A 23,651-nucleotide genomic window follows, 5' to 3' on the forward strand; every position below is an offset into this window, starting at 1 on the left:
AAATGTTGGAAACATTTGGTCCTGTGGGCAAGTGGAGCCGATCTGATCATTATAGAAACAGCCAGGCTTACTCCCCACCATCTCCAGTTGAGTTTTGTATGGGGGCCAAATGGAGCTTTTGCTACCCCTTGGTCCTGTCCTTGCTACCACCACACGGTGGCCAGAATGAGTGGCACTAGCACAAGACTGAAAACAAAGACAGAGGTGGACATTTTTGCTTCCTTGGCAGCAGGATTTTTTCCCATAGCACCCTCTGATGCAGCCCATGAGGACGGCAGGCAAGGTAAAATGGCCCCAGACTTCCAGGCATTGCTGGAATTTCCCACCCCGCACTCCATGGTCAGTTGTAGTCTATCAATGGCTCCTTCCCTTGATGGCCGTATAGCACTACCTGCAGTACTGAATGCAGCACGTCTCCCAAAGCAAGTTGCTGGAGAGTATGACCGGGAAGGAGCCACTGTGTCCATCTCCTCCATGTGAGATTCTGGACCAGATGGAACCTTGGTCTGATGTGGCTCAGCTCTTCTCCCATCCAGCTGCTAGGAAAGGCTTTCCCTGTCCAATGGCTGTCAGGCAGAGCAGACATCGCTGGAAATAACGGGTGACCACTGCAACTCTGCGAAATGTGGCTTCCTATTTGCTCTGTCCATGGTACCAGTGTTGGCACTGCACCAGCACATCAGATGTCTGCTCCATACTCAGTCTAAAATCCATTTGCAAATAATCATCTTAAATCCAGATATTTCAGTTTAACTGGATCGTATATTGGACAGTTTGGTTTGAAAAATCTAAGCGAAGGGCAAGGAATAAACTGAGAATCCAGTGCTTCAAGCATCAATCCTGAAAATATAGTGGATTAGGCAATCTAATGTTAGTTTCAGTTTCTTGAACTTTGTGACTTGTATTACAAAAACATGCGTGCTCATTCTTTCTCTGCCTTTGTTTATTTTGGAAAAGTAATGTATAACCTAAACAGTCAACCAACTCAACATTTTAATTATCTGGTTTCAATAATTAATCAATTGCTCAAACTTAAATACTTTTGCATATTACTAAAACATCAGTACAGAAAACCCTATCCCATTAAAGAGAAAGAATCAAATATAAACAGAAAAATTATCTTGAAATTATTCCCTTCCTTAGCAAGTAGCCATTACATTGCAGGATTGCTTTCACTTCAGTATAGCAGTGAGAAGCCAAACATTTTTTTCCAATTTCTTTTCCAAAAATATTTGCATGACTAATAGTATCCTTCTGCTGGTAAAAGCCTCCAGACCTTACTAGGTGGTTGCAGCTGTGCAAGGTAGTAAAAAACCTTGGACTGAATCTGGTGTAAGCCCATCAAAATCAAAGGAACTTATGACCAATACATTTCCCATTGATTTCAATAGGCCTACTCTAAGGTTCATATTATTTGTTTTGTTTTATTCCTATACTGCCCAATAGCCAACGCTCTCTGGGCTGTTCACAGCAATGTCTTGAAGTACAGAAAAGAGATACAATAACCATACATATGTGATAAAGTACAGTATAAAATTTCAGATTTAAAAGAGTCTAAAATTCCAGTATACAGAAATATAAAATACTTTGAACATCTAAACCCATTTCAATTAAAACTAGACTTAATTGAAATTGCTGACATAACCCAGCACATGTCATTAAAAGCCTAGGAAAACAGGGCAGTTTTAACCTGATACCAAAAAGGATGAGTGCTGATGCCAGGCAGGCCTCAGTGGGGAGATCATTGTATATTGAGGGCTACCTCTGAGAAGGCCCTCCTCCTCGTTGCCTCTTTCTAGGCCTTCCTTGGAGACGGCAGTCGAGGAATATCCCAGATGCAGAATGGAGGGTCCAGGCAGATTGAGGTCTACACATTATGTTCCTTCTTTCTTTTTACAGTTGGGGTATCTGATGTTTATTGAGAAACCCACAGAAGGAAAAGCTTAATATTTCTCTCCCCAGTGTTACTAATAACCCCCACCCCTATATACACACGGAGAGAGCAACTGGACTTAGAAGAAAGACAGCCATGGAAATTGTTTCTAAGACCTGTAGCCATGCATGGCTATTGGTCAAACTGTGACTGGGAAAGGAAGTAACCCGCTCTGTGAGGTTGCCAGAAATTCTCCCCATCCCATAAATGCATCCATCTTTCTTCTGTGGAACTTCAACATAGGAATCCTGGCAGATTCCCTTTCAAGCACTGACTAGTTAAGCTTCCTAACCATAGTCCATCCCATTCAATAGGGTATCCTCACAAATTCTTAAAGCAGAATATCCAGATAGACACACAGCTTCCTAGCTGTGCAACAAACCCCACACATGCATTAAAATGTGCCCTCACCCCACCCCACTAATCACTGTGCATTAAAACATGCCACACCAACTCTGGTGAGGATTGCAATTGAGCGAACGGGGGATACCGATGTGGGTGACAGACTGTGTCAATGCCCCTGCTCCGGCCCCACAGCATCACTGTGCCCAGGTCTTGCATTCTGTCTGACCAGCTTCACCCAGCCAGTGTGCTTTGTGCGGGACTGGCACTCGGAAGCCCTCGGTTCTTGTCCCCAGTCCACTCTGAAGCTCACTGAGTGACTGTGAGCTGGCCATTGACAGCCTAGCCTACCTTACAGGGTTGTTGTGAGGGTAAGATGAAAATGAGGGGGATAATGTACATTGCCTAGAGTTCCTTGCAGGAACAGACAGGATATAGAGGGGACGAATAGATAAGAAGCCAATGATAGCACATGGTTAAAAGATCCCTGTATGAATGGACTGGCTTGTCTTTCAGATAAGCAGCGGGGGACCAGATGTTTTTGAACATCTGTCTGAACATCCTTGACCATTGACCAAGTCAGTTATGGCTGATGTTGGATGTTGGAGAGCAGCAATGCCTGGAAGCCCACAGGTTGCTCTTCCATGTTCTAGGACAGGAGTGGACAACATGTGGGTCTCCAGAAATGTTGGCCATCAGCCCTTTTGACCCTCTGCTACAGTGAATGATGATGGAAGTTCTCAGCCAAGATGTCTACAAGACCACAAGTGCAGCACTTTAGAAAACAAACACCCCTGTTCCACTTATTTTTATACTAGGAATATTGACCCTTTATTTTAAATTCTATCCCAAATATAATTTTAACAGTGCTATGGAGCCATTACCTTTGACTTTCTGTCCTACAATACCTGAAAAGGTTATAAAAACTTGGCATCAAATTCATCAAATGACAGAGGATAGGGAAAGATGCCTTGTGGCTGTGGACATTGGTGCTACTTGGAGGAGGAAGAGGAGGCCACTTTTTAAAACGTAGGATTGCCTAATCGAAGCCCTTTCTGGAGCCGTGCGGCTCTTCCACGGCATGCTGCTGCCCTCTGCCTCGTGTCTGAGGAACAGCAGCTTCTGCTCATGGAGGCTACGACGGACGGCAAAAGCAGCCCTTCTTCGTGAATCAGCTCTCATTTCCATAAACTAATGAACCTAAAGCTGCCTTTTCATGTGTGGGGTTGCGAGAGTCAAACACAGTGACACTAAGCTCTGTATCTTAAATCACCCACCTTTCCGTATAGCCACGTGGGTATAAAAAGCAGGAACAAACGATCACTGTTGCTCACTGCATTACGCCTGGCATCCTCGTGCGCCGGTAATGCCATCATTCAGCATTCTTGCAGCAGGTCTTTGAATTCTGTTTCTTGCTATCTTTCTTCTTCACTCCAGACTCTGCCAGTTGCTTTCACTTTCTGTGGTTCATTCTCTTCAGAGCCACTTCTCCTTTCCTTGGCATCCCTGCCTCAGTCAGGGCATGATCGTGGAGAAGATTCTGACCCACCCACCCCAGGCAGTCTAGGAAAGCATGCAGGGGGCCATGTGTGAACAGAATGCTGGGTGAGATGGACAGGCATCCACCGTCCTCCACCATGGTCCTTTGTATGCTTGAGAATATGAGGAGGTTGGCTGAACTCCGTCATGCACCCCTGGAAGACCAAAGGCCTACCAAGTCCAGCATCCTGTCCTGCAGTGTCCAACCAGATACTGGCAGTCCACAAGCAGGGCATGAATGCAACAGCATCCTTCCACCTACTTTCCCCAGCAAGTGGGATTGGGAGACGTACTGCTTCTGATACTGGATCTAATCTATAATCATCAACATTAGTAGCTCCTGATACTGGGTCAGTGGCTACCACTGTATCTTGTGGCAGCACATTCCATAACAATGCTCTGTAGGAAGAAATATGCCTGCTTTCTGTCCTGAATGTCCGGTCAGGTTCACGGCATGATCCTTACTCCTGGAATTATGAGAGGAGGAGAAAAATATCTACATATCTGTTTTCTCCACACCATGCATCATTTCATGCACATTTATCAAGTCCCTTTTATTCTCATTTTTTCTGAGCTGGTTCTAAGCTAGGCTTTTGGTGGCAAGGAAGGGGAGAGGAAAAATCCATTTTGTGACTTTCTAGCTTGAGCTTCCATCCATTCATAGATCCTGGGAACCAAGCCATTCTGAATCAATCGACTCTTTTCCATTATTATTTCTCATTAGACCCAATGTGAGTGGATCAGCCCACTAAGGGTTCAATAATTCTGCCTTTTGATATCTGCCCTTAGGTTGTAAAATAAAAGACTTTATAAAGTGGCTGATGTGTGTTCAACCTGGTCTGCCACACACTGGGCAATCCTGCAGCCAAATGAATTCCAGAAAGTTATATATTGATTTGATTTAATTTAATTTCTGAGTGTCAGGGCTGCTGTTGTTACATGTCATCAAGTCATCTCTGACTTATGGTGACCCTACGAATAATGCCCTTCAAAATGACCTATCCTTGACAGCCCTGCTCAGTTCTTCTAAGTACAAAGCTGTGGCTACCTTTATGGAATTAATTCATCTCACATTTGATCTTCCTCTCCTCCTTCTGCCCTAAAGTTTCCCTAGGATAACTGTCTTCTCCAGGGAGTCTTGCCTTTTCAGGATGTATCCTCAGTGCATGGGTTCAGTTTTGTCAATTTTCTTCCAGGGAAAGTTCTGGCTTACTTTGATCTCGAACCCACCTGTTCATCTTTGTGCTGGACCAGAGTTCACTAAGCTTTTCTCCAGCACTGTGTTTCAAATGCACCAGTCAGCTTTCCTCCTGTCCAACTTTCACACCCATACATAGTGATTGGGAATACAGTGGTGGGAATCATTTTGGTCTATGAATAATGCCTTGGTCTCCTTACACCTGGTTATCTTCTCTAGCTCCTTCATTGCTTCCCTTCCAAGTCTCAGTCTTCTTCGAATTATTTGGCTGCAGTCGCCGTTTGAGCTGATGATTGAGCCAAGGTATGCATAACTGGGCTACATACACAATTAAAGAAAACATGTACAACCAATGCTAAAAGCCCCTAGTGAAATACATCAAAAGGTATTTCTTCAAAAAGTTTGTTGTTGTTGTGTTTTCAATTGTTATATTGTAATCGAAGGATTTTATTGGTACAACTTTTAGGATCTTATTGGTGCTCTTATGGATCTTGTAAGCCACTTTATGATCTTTGGAAGATACTTTAGGTATACAAAATTTTTAAATAATATATTTAAATAAATAAATATTTACTGCCAGCCTCTCTAAAGAATCACACAGAAAACCAACTCCATTTAGGAAAATGGACATTTATTTTGTGTTTCTGCAACTGGCCTGTGGATATTCAGGTATCACACGTTTGCATACATTGGTCACAACTGACAAAACAATTTTGTTTTTGCTTTTATTTGTTTGTTTCTGGCAACACAGCAAATTCTAGGGAACTATGTTCTATCACATACCAAATCTGTCAGGCCTAGATCGGTCTATATATGTACTCAGTAAATCACTATGCAAAGGCACAGTAGAAAACCCGTTTTTCATTAATAGCACTGAATCTTCCAAACCTCTCAGAAATGGATACAAATCCTGATCAAAGCTGTAATTAATTCAAAAGTTCCTTGTTTAACAAGCAGTCTATCAGGCACATTAAACACTGCATGAGCATTCCTTTGTTCCTGCAACAGAACTTTCCCTTTCTCCCCCCCCCCCACTGCCTTAGCACCCCACTTCCAAAGGGTGCCCAAACATTCCAGGGAAATTTGGAGACATTCAGGGAGAAGACGAATCCATTCCATTGGCGAATGCCATTCCACTGCCTGAAAGACACAGTCAGATGGTCGATTTCCTGAAGTGATACACACTTTGCAATCTGTGGATTTTTTAAAATATGATTATGTGTATAATAAATGTTATTAAAAGGAGTGTTTTAAGTTGTCATCCTGTACCCACCAACATTAGAGAAGCTCCACTGAACTCAATAGACTTTTTTTAAGTAGCTGTGTGTAGGATTACACTGGAAACAACTTGAGAAATGGGACTTATCTCCAAATGAAACAATCAAATATAAAGAAAACAAGCAATACTTAAACCACATGGGAGGAGTGAGTTATCCAAGGTATTTTTCCTGGCATTGCAATGCCTGACTCACTTGCCTGCCGTATGGCATCCACCCCAGCCCTTCCTCCTTTCTCTGTTTCTGACATTTCTTTAGCCCAGTTATATCACAGTTTTCATATTCCTCTGTTTCCCCCCAGTATGTAGTAGCAGTGTGTGTTAAACTTGTGGCACTGCTGAATGAGTTCATTGAGCTGGAGGGGAAAAGGAAGGACGTATGCTACCAGAGCTTCAGCAAAACAACAGGAGATTGTTGAGTTGCTTTTCCACACCTTACACTACTCCCACACACACAGCTTCTCTCTCTCTCTCTCTCTCTCTCTCTCTCTCTCTCTCTCTCTCTCTCGCGCTCTTTCAGTCTGACTCACAAATGCAATGCTGCTTCCCTGCACTCCTCCCTTGTCCTTGGAAAAAATAACACCTGAACTGTCTTTCCAAGCCTTCCCAATGGTCTCCTTTGTCCTCTTGTTCCAGGAACAACCAGCTGAAATGCATGTCTACTCAGAAGTAAATCATACTGTCTTCAATGGCCTTGCCCTCAAATAAAGCTCATTGATTCAGTGATGCTTCCTTCCGCACAGGAGTTGGACTGGTTTGCTTTTGGGTGGTGGGGAACGGGGTGCTGGTCCTGGAGGCCAGTAGCAAGCAGCACCACAGTGCCTCTCACTCTCTATGGTTTTTTGTTGGGTTGTTTCTTTTGAAGGAACAGAAGCAGCTTTCCTGCTCCCATCTCTCTCTCTCTCTCTCTCTCTCTCTCTCTCTCTCACACACACACACACACACACAATTTTTAGGACTCTGTTCCTTTGCTCATTCACATTTCTGCTCAGTTGAAGGATTTAAACATGAAAACTGTGGGGTTTTTTTTAATTTCTCCTACAATTTCATTTGTGTGTGACATAGAAACAGAGCAAGTCAGAAGGGGTCTATTGGGCCATCTAGTCTGACCCCCAGCTGACATAACCATACCTTTTCAGCTCTTTTCAACTGGGCCCCAACTGCAGTAAAAATGTCTTGCATAAATACAAGATTGTGCTCCTTCATAAATGGAAGGGGCTGTAGCATAGATTCCCCCTGATTTAGACCTTGTCTTTCTTATGTGGAAGAAAATAAGGCAAAAATAATCCCGAGCTGAGTTGTGTTCCTTCAGAACCACATGAGGTATAGATCAAAGATACCATTTTCGAATGCTTCCTAATGTGATTAATTCTCTGCAGCTAAAGGAAAAAGAAGCTGGTAGCAGAGGAGGAAGAACGGTTCTGAGTCCACTCCTCGGCTATGAATTTTCTACTTATGGGGTGTTGTTTTTGCTTTGTTTTTAACATAGACGGGATTTGGAAACACAATCCTTCCACTGCAGGCAGAAACTGAAATCTTCTGTTGTGTGGAGAGAGCCATATAAAACGGAATTGTCTGGATCCAGTCTCCTGACAACTGTCTCATCTTGTCCAAAACGTGACCTTCTCTACTCAGGGCTTCTATTGTGCACTCACGACCCTTCACTAATGCAAGTTTGTGGGACCTTCTCACAATGACATGGTCTTCCATAGCTTCTCTCATGCTTTCCAACCTTTTTCGCAGGTTTTGTTTTAGAGCTAGTAAAGTCTGGTATTAAATGTTAAGTCATAACATAGGGGAGCAAAACCTCCAGAGAAGTCACAGAGCCACTGTTGTGTAGCTCTATCACAGTTCTACTTTGTGCTCGATTCTTAACATATGTAAAAGGCAAAGACATGCACACCCCATGAAAAGGTTGCATTTTTCCTCCCACAATGAAAAAGAAGAATCCTCACTAAAGGAGGTTAAGCTCCTTATCTAGAGAGGCCTTGAATGACTCTAAAAAACAACACGGCTGCTAGAGAATAGGGTTTTTTTTTCTTTTTAATTCATCTAAATACCACAAATGCAAGCTCACAAAGAGTAGCATGACAGCATCCATCAGAATTCTGAACCACCTCAGGAAGCAAATCCTGCACCTATTTCTCCCCAGATTCCATTACTTTAAACCATATTCAAGGGGAAAGTGTGCAGATGGCTGGTGAAATGAAAGGAGCATTTACAGAAGGAATTTTTCTGCATAAAGGGGGATGTATACAGAACCCTATTTGCATTTGAAGTTTCAAGATCAAGTTGCTCTGGTCAGTTGCTAAGCAAGGATCAGCCATGAAATCTGGAGAGTCAGTTGCCACTTCCAGTAATTTACGGCATGCCAGATAGCGTTGTGCCGCTTAAATAATAAATGCAGCGCCATTCATCCCTTGTAGTTGTGGTACCTCCAGTGGCCTCTTAAAAAACTTCACACTTTCAATTTAAACCAATCCAGTCCAATGAAATATTTATATTTTCCAGTAAAAAGAGCCATTACCATCACACAGTGTTACCTTTCCTGCAGCATCAAAGATGAAGGAAGGGGGAGGACATGACTAGTACATAAGCCCACTTGTGGGGCTGTAGATTTGTCCTGTTTGCTTATGGGTCACTGAGCAAATCAGTACTGTCTTCCTTCGGTACCCTTGAGCATGGCTCCAGGGTTTCTTTCTGCTGGCAGGACCATCGTGAGTTGAGGCCTCCTCATGGGACACTCTGGTTGGTGGAAGTGGGGAGGCAACTGTCGCCATTTCTCTCCTTCTCCCTGCAGCCCCTTGCAGTCCCTAAAACATGCTCTGGAGGAGTGTGGGACCCTCCGAACAGTGGCAGGAGGATGCAAAGGGAGAATCAGCAATTGTTTCTGCCCTTCCTATCCACATTCCTCCAGTGAGATGCCCTCTTGGTTCACAAGCCCTTGTGTGAATGGATCAAGGGTATGCAGGATCCAAGTCATGCTTGTGTATTTGGCTCAGAGAAGTACACACTTTTTAAACTGAACTAATAAAGCTACTCTCCAATCATTGAGTCTTTTCTTGGTTGCATTTATTTGTCCATGGATAATTCCCAATGATCATAAACATATAAAACTGAGAAAAGCATTGTTCAAATTATAACTGTTGACTGATCACTGGTCAGAGGTATCTTCGAATGGGAGCTCCCCATAATGTCAGGTCAGCAGCTGGGGCAAATCTGGCATTAACCAAACCAAAGTATCCCTGAAATGGTATGTAAAGACTGCAAAGAATTCCATTCACCTCCAATAATTCTTTCTCTATATAAATTCATGGAACTTCTCCCTACAACAGGTACATTTAGCTCCCACTCTATTTAATTTTGGTTTGGCTCTAAAGACACCTTCCTTTCAGTCTGATGGTAGATAAATGGAGGGGGCTTTTTCCTGATTCCGGTTGTGCGTAAGTATTTTAGAAGGTACGACTGGCTGGAAACAGTAGGTGTTATGATGTAAATGTTGGTTCTGATTATTCAAAATGATTTTACCATATTGGTATATCACCATGGATTTTTTAAATACCTTGAAAGGTGACCTAGGTGTGTCAAGGCCAACAGTCGTTCTACAGAAGGCATTTATTGTCACTCATGATTCCTCTCTCACAATAGTTTGCTGCTGCGCTATGCAAGGCCAGATTCCAGGGACTCATGTATTTCACAACCATTTTAGCATCCCCCCTCCATCCCATGATGAGATATCCATGAACAGGAGCAAGAAATCCTCCTGTTTGTGCACTTCTACTGTTGCACAGTCCACCTACTGGTCCTATAAAGGAACAGATAGAAAGGCAGAGAATAACCCTGGGAAAAACATGCATAAAGAACCATTCTCAATCCCACAAAGAATCCAGAAGCCTTGGCCAATGGATGGGTTAAAGGCCGCATGTGGGAGAGTCTCTAATTCGCCCTGGGATCTCCAGAAAACAAGAGCCTCCCACATCCACACAGGCCTCATGCATTCACTGCAATGCCACAGAAAGCAAGCTTTCTACCAAAACGTAGTAGTAATACTTACAATTTGTCTAGCCAAAGTACTTCATATACACTACACCTCTGCAATCCTTACAACAATCTGCAAGGTAAGCCAGCATAATCCTCCCCCATAGGTTAGGTGAAAGTAGATGGTACAAAAGCTGAGAAAGCGTGGCACACGAAGGCCACCGAGCGACATCATGGCAGAAGCGAGATTCTGAGTGGGGATTTCCTGATTCATGGCTCAGCCCCTTACCAAGCAACACAGGGGTGGGGAACCTGCTACCTTGCAGATGATTTGGATCATCACTCCCATGCACAATAGCCAGCTGTAGTCCAGAACATCTGGAGGCCAGCAAGTTGCCTAGCCCTGCACTAACCCCACCCCAGCTCTCAAAATATGCCCACATCAGATAAAATATTCCAAGAATTTATTCCTTTCCACATCCATTGCTTCCGTTTCCATCTCATACTGTTTCATGGCCACAAAATACCGGACAAAGTTGTTACCGAGAGCTTCCCTGATGCACTCATCTTCCTGAAGCGCGACAAGTGCATCTTCCAGTTTCAGTGGGATTGTGGCAGCTCCAAAGCGAGCAGAACTCTGGCTCTCCTCCAGTGGCTCCTGGAAACTGAGTTCTCTCCTTATGCCATCCAGGCCCGCGGCAATTGTCGCAGACAGCACCAGGTAAGGATTTGCTGCGGCTGAGCCCAGCTTGTTTTCTATCTGAGTTCCCTTTTCCCCATGACCCTTGATGTTAAAAGCACAATTGTTGTCATTGCAGGACCACTTGGCAAAGGTTCTCTCCTTTGAACCCCTGCTGTAGGCGCTGTAGCGTTTACGGCAGCCAAGAGTCGGAGCCATTAGACAGCTGAGAGCTGCAGAATGCTCCAGGAGTCCAGCAAGCCAATTCTTCCCTGTACTGGAGAATTCTGGGGGATCTGAAACTGTAGAAAACAAGTTACTCTGCCCAGCATTGTCCCAAAGGCTATGGGAGAGGATGCCTGAGTTGCAGAATCCGTTCTCGGTGAAAAAGCTGGCGATATAGCTGTACTTTTTGGCCACTTCTTTAATGCCCGTTCGGAAAGTGAAAGCGCTATCCGCTGCACCCAGGCCAAACTCTGGGTGAAAAGAGACCTCCATTTGCCCAGGCCCGGTGGAAGAGGAGAAGCTCTCAATATTTGCCCCAGTATGATACATCCCATCAATGAGTTCCTGAATGAAAGACTGGTTGTGGTTGTTTAGTAGGGTTGCAGCAGGAAAAGATATTGTCTTTGAATTGACCATTTCGGCAATGCCGTAAATACAGAACTCGTAAGAGAAGGCGGAGTATAGCGCCAAGCCGCTCTCCTGGAGCTGTCTCAGCTGTTGCTTGGCAATGTACCTGGGCGAAGTCAACAGGGGCTTCCCTATTACAGTGAAGGAGTCACATATCACCCTCGCCATGTGTTCAGTCCATGGTAAAACCCGAAAGGTTGATAATTCCGGACTCAGGATTATATCACAGTTGAAATTACTTGCACTTATGTGGTTTATTTCATTATCCTTCGGATTCAGGGTCAGTTCAAGATGGCCTCTAGGCATGGCAACACCATGGATAGCTTTGGTCTAAAAAGAAGAAGGGAGAAGATAGGACTGCTTTGGACACTTGAATGTAGCCGTTATCAAGAGTAACCATTACAATTATGACAGTGATAAATGTGAGTTCAGATTCTGGGAAAGATTTCAAAAGTAGAGACTTCAGCAATTTGCCCCGTAGAGGACTCCTGCACTGTATATTGGGGGCATTGGCCTTCTTTCAAAATGGCTGGACGACATTTTGAAGAAATTCTTGGTGCCGCATTCTTATGGTGGGAGGAGCCAAAGGTAAAAGGTGTGTGGCCAAAATACCAGCCTAGTCTAGTTTACAGCCTCACTGCCTGCCAGTCAGTCTTAAGAAAGGCATTTCAACCTTTTAGGCATTCCCAACCTTTGGGAAAAAACAAAATGATTGGTAGTGGAGGAGAAAGGAGGTGGGGCCAGGAGAAGGTTGTCTGGCCTTCAAGGGAAGCCTAGAGGGCCAGATCTGATCACCTGGTAGACCAGATTCAATTCATGAGCCTGCTGTTGGACACCCTTGCTGCATATTATGGGCCGGAATGTTCCTTTAACATTTAATGTTCCTTTAACAATGCCTTGTTCCTTTAAGTATGTCCAAGGATGACCACACACACATATACAGGGCCTGTGAGGGGCTGCCATTGTGGAGTGGGGAAAGAAGTCAACAAGGTCCATGAAGCATGTATCATTGGTTGTGTGGCTTTCTGGAATGTGGCTTGTTTCTCTAAAGCCTTCAGTAAACACCCTCCTTGGAAAAAGGTAACCAGCTGGGACTTAAATTGTATGGGGAATGATATCAGAAGATCTGTTTCTGATGGAGCTCATGGTGGCTTATGGGGAGAAGGTTCTATCCAGTATATGTAGTAGAGCTTTATGAGCGAGATCCACCGTGCTGAATGACACCTAGCACACTATAGGTAGCCTGTGCAAATGCTGGACTGTTTGTGAGATTTCCAAGGTCCAACACTGCCAAGAAGTGGACCACCATATTTTGCCCCAAATTAAGCTTCTGGGGGTAGTCCTGTGTAAAGTACCTTGCAGCAGTTTAGTTGTGACACAGGGGTGATACAAAATCTAGTTGTAAAGTCTGGATCTAAAAGAAAAGCTTTCATGCTTCACATTTGCAAGTAAGTTAAGATCCCAGAATAAAATTTCAAATGCCTGAGTGGAAATAAAATAGGCTATATTAACCTTTGCTGAGCTTTAAAATATGCAAGTGTGTTTTTACAGCAAGAACTTTGCAGCATGCAACCTGGTACATGTGGTACTGAAGTATAGCTCTAACCTTTATAGCCCAGGAAGAGAGAATACATTTAAAACTATTTTATACAAACCCTCCAGATCATGCATGCATAATGCGGAAGCAATATCAGACTGAAGAAGCTTCCCACATCATTGTGTTTAAGTGGTTATACATGGAACTTTTGTACAGCAGGAAAAGACTGCAGGCACTTTCATAAAACTGCAAGATTTTTTCTTCTTCTTTTTTTGCTTTGATGCACAAACTGAGCATGTACACCCAGTTTGTAGATGGCACAGTCTATCACCCTTCTATCAGTACCAGAGGTATGAGCACTGGAAGGAGAACAGACAACATGGCAGAGAAGGATGAGGCCTGGAGGGGACTAAAGGGATGCTCAAATGTGCACACTCATCACCTGTACCCAGGAGATGGTTCTTCTTATTCTATTTCCCCTGCTAGGCAGTTTCCAACAGAAGAGTTGGGCGTGAGCCCTACTTTACAGTACATAGTTCTCTGTTGGGTGGGCTGTTAGAGAACAGTCCCTGTGTCAAGGTGTCCTCTGTTTATAGGGCTGACCAGTCCATATCTGGTGTGTGCATATAACAGCACACTGGAAGGGAAGGAACCCTGGAGCTGGCCATCAACAGTTAGCACCTGAACAGTGAACTGAGTTGGCATTCACACAGGCTTTGCCATTATACCCCACCTTGTTGCAATCTTTTCCATTATGGTGAGGTCCAGAGGGTTGTACTCCTAATTAGTTGGGCATTCTGCAGGGAAAGGTGGAAGATAACGTATAAAAACTGGATTGACGGTTTGTATTTTAGCCATTTAATGGATGGAACTCTGTGTACATTGGTATATATCAGGGTCCCATGATCACAGACCTTTACATGGACCTTCACCCATTTGTTTACAGTTGCTTTCTCTTAAAAGGATTCTTTTGGGTTGCTGTTTGTATGACGATGGCTTAGCTGCAATTTACTTATTGTGTTTTAGATTTTACTAGAATCATTGTTCTTGTGTTATTGGTGGTTCTAGTTAATTATTAATTTTAGCATTATGGTGTTTTAAGAATTTTAAAGACTTTTACATCAGTTTATATACTGCAAGCCACTGGGGGAAGATTTTTTACTCTTATAAAGTGGTCTACAAATATTTTAGGTCAATCAATAAAAATTAAGTTGGTTAATAATTCAGTCAGCATACATTTGCATGTAAGAGGAAAAAACAATAGTTCTGTGGGGGAAACACTATGTTTTTAATGGGCATTTATGTGTCACAGCAGCCATACATTCTGCAGAAGAGGTATTCTCCCCTTCTGTCACAGGAAAGAGGGAATGCCTCTTGAGACAACACTTGCCATTTACAGTCGCTTCTTCTGAATAGCCAAAAAGGAGGGAATGTATCTCAAATTAATCCCTGGCAGCTCCTTAGTTGATCAAAATATTTTGAATCAATCAATCAATGAACAGATAAGACTCCACATCCCTAAAATTTAGATTTCTGTTCCTCAGTAGGCAGTCCACCAAAACCATCTGCCAGTTGCTCATCCTGTGCAAGTCTTTGCTTCCACACCTTCCAATGATGCTCCTCATCATGTATCTGATTCCTGGCCACCCCATAGTGCTCAGCACTAAGGAAATGTTATGATAAGGGCCGGGTCCCAGTTACTGAGCCCAGTACATTAGTAGGGCAGGTGATGACCCTAGAGCAGTTTGTTGAGAAGTAAAGATGGTCAACCCAACTCGTTCCTCAAAGATGGTCAACCCAACTCTTTCCTCAAAGAGTCTTATGGAATCTTAAAGATTAAGGGTGCAATTCTCTGCATGCTAAGTCAGAAATAAATGTTTGTATCTCAACATGCATAGTATCACACCCTAGCAAATTGATGTTGGCATAAACTTTTCCTTGGCTTAGGCTGTTTACACAGAAATTATGTTTATTTTGAAGAATGCTAAGTGATTTATAGTTTTATATCAAGTTTAATTTGTTTGGGTAGGCATAGGTCAGTATGAGAAAAGCTGAACTGGGCACCTGTATTTTGAATGTGAAATTGGAAAAAGATGTTGTTATTACTCATTAATTTCATTAGCATTCAACACTTTGGATGAGAGTATTTTCCTTTTCATGCCTAAATGGCATTCATGGAAAAAATGATTCAGGCTTTAGAGTTTTAAAAGAAACTGTAGTGAGTTCTAAGAACAAATAAATTTTGAAATGGCTTCTTTGCGTCAAAGGAGGTTTTGAATGAAAGCAAAATGCCACTAAGTTTCCGGTCACACTGGTATATTTGTCATGACTGCTCAGTGAAACCTGAAATATTCATGACGAGATTAAAGCTAAAGCCCAGCATATAAACCATCCATGCTCAGTATTAAATAAACAATATACCTAAATGGCCTTAGAGGTCTCTACTTTCTATATATCAGCTACAAGAAGCTTCATAATGTGACTTTTATTTATTGGCTCACCAGCATAGACAATGTTATTATTAAGCCATCATGCATTTCAGCTATAGTTTTTTTCAATCTGATTTAAGCATTGGAAAGGGAATTATTTATAACTAAAATGGTTCCCATGCTATCACCTTCATGTCTTTTGCTATTTGCTCTTGGCCTTCCTTTGCAGTTTGCTGATGTCAGAGACAGAATATTGGTCGATATAATAAATGTGAAATGATAACACCGGGGAGGGCTAGTTTGAAACGTGAAAAAGAAGCAACATCACCATGCTCCTTTTATTACATTTGCATTCCTGTGCCAGAAGAATGGCTACTCTGGGAAAACAAAATAAGCCGAAATTATTTCTGGGCACTGCTCACGGCAGGCAGGCAGGCAGGCAGGCAGGCAGGCATTTTGTAAGCCTCAGCCGCACTGCCCATGGCAAAGAGCTGGGAAGTAGCTTGCTGTTTCTGTACAACTAAGACACACAGAAGGGGTAAGAACATACCTGGAAAAACCGAGAAGGAATGGTCTTTGACCTGGACACGCCATGAAGGTCGGTTGCTTCAAATCTGACAAAATGTATGTTGTCCCGGGCGATCTGTTCTTCAATGCGTTCGATTTCAGAGACCAAGTAAAGAGGGATGGGAAAGCCAGGATGTTTTACACCAGAATCTCTTCTGTGATCTAGGAAAGGAAAGGAAAGGAAAGGAAAGGAAAGGAAAGGAAAGGAAAGGAAAGGAAAGGAACTTGATCATGCTCAGGAAGAGTTAAAATGTCTGTTGTCACCATTGTCATACTGGAATATCTTTTCAACACAGTGCACCATCCCACACAGAGTCAGGTGCTGTGCGGCAGCCCATTGATCTCAAGGTCCAGAATGCACCAAACTCCACGTGGGAATGGGGACAGAGTACACGAGGGCTGGACAAAGCACACTGTACAAAGAATAACTCGGCAATATATAGAGGGCATCTCTGTCTGCATGCATGCATTTTTTGCTATGAGTTTTTCTACACAAGGTCTTTGTGGTGTACTCCTCCTTCCTTACTCCTGGTTATTTGAAGTTTGTTTAAACAATGCTGTTGTCCTGACCCTCTGGTTTTGCTTCTGTTTCTTAGCAGTGTTTTCCTATTCCAAAATAAACCTCTTGGAAAATGGGGTATCATTTCCTGATGGCTAAAGAAATTTCTTCTTGTGCATTTGTGCTACTCTTCTCTACCACAGTGCCATCTAGAGGTTATGGTGCTGGAAAAGAAATGCTCCTCACAGTGTTTGGAATTCAGTTCTGTGACAAAAACAAAAGTAGATACAGTGGATTAACAGCCGCATGTAGCAATAGCTCATACGGTGAGCCAAGATCCATTGATCTGGCCATAATTCTGAACATGTTCACTGGAACATGGAGCTTCCTTCCAAGTAAACACACATGGGCCTATGCTGTATGTTATGCGATTCTGCTAAATCCAGTACGAGAAAGTGAAGGAGAGAGGGCATCAGAAGAGCATTTGTTGGATGCAGTAAGCAGTGTTCTGCTTCCATGGTGGCCAAGCAGGTAATCTGAAGGAAGTCCACGAACAACGCAGAAAAACAAAAGCACCCTTTTGCTCCTGTGGATATGCAGAAGTAATGTAAATAATCAAGATTAGTAGCCTTTCAGAGCAAATAGCTTAGGACTAATTTAGAACATGGAATCCTGAAGAACTACAACTCCAATAATCCCTGGCTCTTGGCCATGCTGACTAGGGCTTATAGGAGTTGCCTTCCCACAGTCAATAATCATAAAATTGGAAGACACCTCAGTGGTCATCTAGTCTATCCCCCTACTGTTGCAGGCAATGCTTAACCACACAGAACTGTAGTCTGAAAGCTGGCTAAGAGATGGGCTGGGCTGATCACTGCAAATATCACAGTAGTGGCTTGTGCAGACATTTTATACACAGTCCAGTTGAGCAGCTTCCAAACTGCAAAATGGCAAACAGTGTTCCAGTAAAAGATGCATCCATCACATCTATCGTACAGGTCACAGACTCTGTGCTAATACAACAAATAATAGCATTCAGAGGCTTGCTGCCATAACTTTACGAGTTTTAGCTCAATGTGCTTGCAGTTAAACCAAAGAATATCTTCTGTGCTGCCTCCAACCTGCAATATCCTGTTAGTGCTCAGCCTGGTGCTATTTCCTTGTTTTGATTTGTGTATGCTATTTGCAAAATTAGAATTTCCTGGCTCTACAGAGACCAGGGTACTCTGGCCCACTGCAACAGAAACTTGGAGACAAATTAGATATGATGTGGGACACTCCTGGTTAGAAGCCCAACATCTGTTTTCGGTATTTCCAAGCATCTGTGTGTGCAGAGGTAGACTCAAACAGGGGCAGTGGTGCTGGAGCTTGTCTTCCTCCATCCCTAAAACTGCTTATCTAGCCTATGTCCCCCTGCAGAAGCTGCTGCTAGTCCAGTTGTGGTGGGGGAGACAGGCAGATGTATCTGCATCCCCCCCCCCCCACACACACACACAGTGGGAGATCCTGGTGGTGGGAGATCATTTCAATTGGAGAAATATCTTGGAGGGAAGATTGTTGTTGTTTTTAATGTGGCCCTGTGCTGATCCCCACCACATCCTTTTTCTGAGCTGAAGCCATGGATGTCAGAAGAGCTGACCACACATTTCCTGCATCTGCCTACTGTGGTCCTTCATCATGACCTCACTGACATCACAGCGCTTACAGGCATAGAGAAGACCTCAGCAGATGACTGAGGGCTTGTAGCTACAGCCTCTGCCTTACTCAGCATACATCAGTTCATAACTCTCAATGCTAACAAGCCCACTTCCCTTCGCCCATGGGGGGGCCTTGAATCTTGAAGGCATCCGTTGGCCGGATGGACAAATACACATGCACCCACATCCTTCACCTTCTACTCCCAGGCTCTAAATTCTAAAACGCTTTGAAACCAGTTGCAAAATTATTCCAGAGATTGACAGGGGAATGTGTGGTGGCCCAGAAGCAGAGAATCTTTTCCGGCCCAAGGGCTGGATCCCATTGCAGAACAGCTCACAGCTTTCCAGCGGTGACAGAGCTGAACGTTCCAAGTCCTCCCCTTGAATTCTGCTCCCGCCGGTGTATCAATGGCTGCATGTATCTGAGCATGTCTTGTCACAGGCAAGCAGCAAAGAATCGCTCAGTGGCACTTGAAAGTAGCATTTCTGCTGTGTCTGCTCACAAGTTAGCAAGGCAAGCCCTCGCATGACTTCTTAAAAGCAAGCCCTACATGGTGCAGAGAAAGCAGATCTGAATCTCTCACCAGGCTTCTCCCCTGGCCTGACTCCTTCTGCCCTGCAGGGGAAAGCCAGTCAGCTGCGGATCTGAGATGGAAGCGTTTCTCTCCATGGCAAAGGTGCCCTGCAGATGTTTTGGATTGCAGCTTCTGGCATTTCTGACCATTGCTCCCGCTGGCTGGAGCTGAGAATAGTTAACAGCCGCAAGGCAACAGGGTGGAGAATGCCCCAATGGAATTGTAATTCCATGGAATTACATGGAAGCTGTTTTTACTGTACAAATGGTCATCCAGAAGAGGGGTGTGGGGAGTGCAAGAGAGATTTCCAGAAATAGTTTTCAAAGCTTTTGAGAAAGAGAAAGGCCCTCCAGCTGTGGTGCTAATTGTCTGAATGCCAATTGTGTGCGATTTTTTATAGTAAATGGCAGATGTAGGGAGGCAACTTCAAGACTGGAGAGGGTGAGAAGGGAGGGTTTAACTGTTTCACTCCTGGTCTCAACAACAAAAAAAGCTATTATTTGCATCAAGAGCAACATTTCAGTAATGCCAGTAGAGTGAAAGGCTTAAACACTCCCTTCCCTCCCCTTCCAGCAGCTGTCATTAAAAAAAGAGAACATTCACACTATTTGCATTGTGTCTACTTCTATTTACATCATGTCCTGAGCCTCTCAATTTTTTAAAAATGTTTTAGAGAAAAAACCACCTTGAGTGCCATTTTCAATAGAAAGGCAGGGTACAAATATAAGCAATTAAACTGACTGAACAAATGAGGGTCACGTGTCTTGCACCCAGCAGTATCTGATAGGCAGTTTAGCTCCGTAAGCATCTTAGGGTGCACTCTTATTCAAGTTTAACCAGCCCAAAGGCCTGTACTTCTCAGCATGTCCCAGCCGGCTATATGAGTGCACCTTTCAGGGCTAGAAGAGCTAGTGCGTATCAAGACTCGCTCTCATGGGTCAAAGCCTGTTGCTCTGCTACCTGCACCAGGGACACGGGGCCATGGCAGGATTCTGCAGCCCAAGTTCAATCTTCCTGCCATGCTTCCCCGAGGGTGATGCAAGGTTTTTCCTGGGTACTTCCCCGTGGCGCAGGGAAGCCTGGGATCACACAGTCCGAGCGCCAGGTGGCTGGCTCCATCCTCATCCTCATCCTCACCCCCATCCCCCATGCCCTCGTCATCCTTCTGAGCTCGGCTGCAGTCCTCAAGATAGCTGTGGGATGATGGCGTTCCCTAGGAACAACACCCTGTTATGTGCTTTCCTGGTTGTAAGGCAATATATTTGGGGGGTTCTTGGTCCTGAATGGACTATTAAGACCCACGGGGTTTCCACTTCCAGCTTCTCCTGCTGGAGGTGAAATCCAGTTCTGGCTTGTTGCTATGGATCAGTGCAGCTGCCTGCATTCATGGGCTTTTCCTGGAACTATTCATAGACTCTCTTTTCTGGCTATGGGGACTGGTCTCATGGGCAGCCACACTTCAGTATTTACCACTGCAACACTGGTTCTCCAGGACAAGACCAAGACCCGTATGGAGCCCACGATGCTCCAGCACAAATTCTGCCTGGATGCTCTGAGGGAATTTGCTCTTTGCCTGGCATCTAAGGGCTTCTCTCCTTCTTTCCTGGAAGCCTGTTGCAGCTATTCTATAATGCTCTTTTATAAAGTTTGGCATGCATTTTTGACTTAAGCGAACACTGATTCACTGATTGTTTGGCTTGTTGTCATGGCATTGGCTTACCATTCGTTATTGGTCCTCATTTTATTGCAGCCTGCCTTGGGTTATCATGAAGAGTGGCAATGTGCAAATGCACGTGGCCAGAGAGAGAGAGAGAGAGAGAGAGGGAGAGGGAGAGGGAGAGGGAGAGAGAGAATGCAAAATGCTATGGCTGCTTAATAGATACAGCACATCCCTGATGCAGCCTTCCTTGATAGCATGCCTTCCAGATGTTTTGGGCTGCAATCCCCAACTGTCCCGGCCAGCCCAGGTAATGGTCAGCAGGGGCAGGAGCTGCCATCCCAAACATCTGGAGGGCGCCTCGCTGGGGCTTTGGCAGCACACAGAGGGATGAGGCTGAGCATCCTTACCAGGCATGCGCTGAAATGTAGCGCCTGGAGCACTGCCCACACTTGGGGAAGGTGTCTGTTGCTCCTCAGCAGGATGCTGCGTTGCCTCAACTTTGGCTTGCTCGTTCTCCAGCCCGCCAGAGCTGAGGAGCAGCTGTGGCTTGTCTTCCTGCCCTGCTGCATGCATGTGCACCGCAGGGACTGCCTTGTCATCTCCCCTCAGATGAGGAGGAGCCGTTTCCGGGCATCTACTAGGCTTCAGTAGCAGCGTATGGGAGATGGTTTTGCCAGCTTTACCACGGTTCCTGGCCCTCATATTCAGCAGTGGGCTCTCTCTCAACAGGTTTTTCAACTCCTGCAATGTTTCTTTAGAAATGCCAGGCAACAGAGCCAAAGAGTCTTTGCCGTCTTCTTTTTCCTGGGTTGCTATGTGACGATCTCTGTCTTTTTGCTCCGTTGCATGAGGCATACACTCATCCTGCACTGCACCAGTTTTTTCTTCACAGCTTGTTGGTGACGCTGAATCCTTCCTGTTTCTTGCAGCATCTAATTGAAGAGTGTGCTCTACTTTGCCCTCTGAGTTTGTTTTCAACCTCTGATCTTTACCCAACATTTCTACTCCCCAAGGACCTTCCGGACTACTTTCAAGTGGGGGCTCTCCACCCTGTTGCAGACCTTCTCTTACAGGACAGTCTCCCTTAGGGTTATCATCATCTGATGCCTGTGTTGCTGGGAAGTCTGGTGGGTTCTCAAGAAGTTTATCTGTGCCAGGTCCATCACGACTAAATACTCTTGGATCAGAAGCACCTGAAGAATGAGATGCGTCCATCATGTCACCTCCAGCTGTGGAGATTTCTTGTCCAGTGACTTTGACTCTTCTTTTGCTCCTTAGTCCACAAATGCAGTTGCCATCAGTTTCCTCATTTTCATTTCCAGCAGTGCTCTGTAATCATCAGCAAATACCAACAATGCACTTGAATCAGATGAAGAGATTCAAACCTTTTACAGAATATTTTCTCAGTTTTACACACTTTTTGAATGGATTCCATTATGAAACCAGGCCCAAAGCACAATACATGTGAATAAAGCACATCATCGTGCTCATACTGACTGCTTTTTCATGAAGTGGAAATCCGTCGTGCATAACCAGCCAGGCCAGGTTGTTTTGTTGTGGAAATCCAGACTACTTCCCTCAGGGCAGCTTGTGGCTTGTTCTAGGACTGCTGGACCCATGATGGGTTGGCATGCCATCCAGACCAAACACACTTTCCCCATCACAGGGCCAGGACTCGTGAACCACTTACCAAGAATGGCTAAAACCCCAAGCTGCTTGAGCGGAGCGTGCCCAGGTCTTGGCCAGTGACGGCTGCCCTGCCCAGTGCCCAAGCCACACTTCGGAGGGACCATCCTTGGCTCACTTGCCTCTCTCTGATCATGCACGTTTTTCAGGCACTACAGCTTCCCCCACTTTTTTTTCCTTTCTCCCTCTCTCCAGTTGACCGCCAACAACAGCACTTCCAAGGCGCCAAAGCAGCACATTAGAGGGACGGTCACTGGTGTGCCACTTTTCCCCGCTTGTGGTAGAAATGTGCACAAATGGTTTGGTGATGTCCTTGTGGGAGTGCAAGTGCACAACTCCAACTGTCTGAAAGGTGAAGCCTTGCCTGATCTATGTCCTCATAAGTGCGTGTGATCAAAACAGGCACCATCCATCAACACTGACCAGGCCGTGTGGCACACACATGACTTTGCTTTCGTTTGACAGCTGTCAAACGACAAGCTGCCAAGTGACAGCAAAGGCATGAGAAGGATCCTTGCTTTAAAAAGGGGGTGGCAAGTACGGCATCCCATTTGCGGTGAAATCCTATAAGTTTCAAGTGTGGACCTTTCAGTTGCCCTCCACTTTCCCAAGACTCTAAGTGCTGAGGAAAATGGAAAAAGACAGGCCATCCCATTTACAGCAACACTTTTGACAACCGTTCCACAAGCCATCCATACCATGTAGCTTATCTGCAGAATAGGTTTCTGTGTCAAGCAAACCACCCTTGGTTTGGATCTAGTTTTCAGCGCAGAAGCAGGCTCCTACATCACTTCTCTCTACAACAACTGTTCCACCCCCTGAAAATACTACACAGGTTCAAAGGGGTGATGGGAAGGAGGATCCCCCAAAACTGGGTGAAGAGTCTTCCAGGAGCTGAACCTATCCATCCATGGAAGAAGTTCCGGGCTCTAATCTCTTACAAATACAGAAAGATATTGAATACGATATACTTCACATTCCCAGTTCTTTTAAATTTGTATTATAATCAGAAATGCAAAGGAAACTTCATGATATTTCCTTATCTTGATTCTTTTCTGGAGACCTACAGGGAATCTAGTAATGCCCTGCATCAATAAGGCAAGATAAACAGGACATCAGGATGGATATTCCTTGCACTGTGCGCTGGTCCAGGGAACAGCAAACTCCCTACGACTTTTTATAGCATTTTTTTCTTGGAGATGAAGTGGACAAGGAAAAGGTAGGTGTCTCCCCTTATACAACCATCTGCTCATATTTGCCAGCAGCAATTTTTAAAAAATCCTCTGCCAAGCCTTGATGGGGACACTTAGGAATGCATATACAAATAAGTGCTATCATTCAACAGTTGAGAGTGCACATACACAACACTTTCCAAAGGGCTTTAAAAGCCAGTAATCAGAGTGGGAATGAAGGCAGGATTCAG

The 23,651-nt window shown here is 44.4% G+C and overlaps 1 protein-coding gene across 1 annotated transcript; it reads right to left on the reverse strand.

Moving 5' to 3' along the window:
- Positions 1-10,708: 10,708 nt before the first annotated feature.
- On the reverse strand, positions 10,709-21,397 carry LGSN (lengsin, lens protein with glutamine synthetase domain). Its single transcript, XM_044421440.1, has 4 exons — positions 20,950-21,397; positions 18,502-18,504; positions 16,095-16,273; positions 10,709-11,908 (listed from the first exon to the last, which is right to left on the reverse strand). The coding sequence occupies exons 1-4, from the start codon at positions 21,395-21,397 to the stop codon at positions 10,709-10,711; spliced, it is 1,830 nt and encodes a 609-aa protein (XP_044277375.1).
- Positions 21,398-23,651: the final 2,254 nt, after the last annotated feature.

This window comes from Varanus komodoensis, unplaced genomic scaffold (genome assembly GCF_004798865.1).
Source record: "Varanus komodoensis strain SLA01 unplaced genomic scaffold, ASM479886v1 scaffold12, whole genome shotgun sequence".
NCBI lineage: Eukaryota > Metazoa > Chordata > Lepidosauria > Squamata > Varanidae > Varanus > Varanus komodoensis.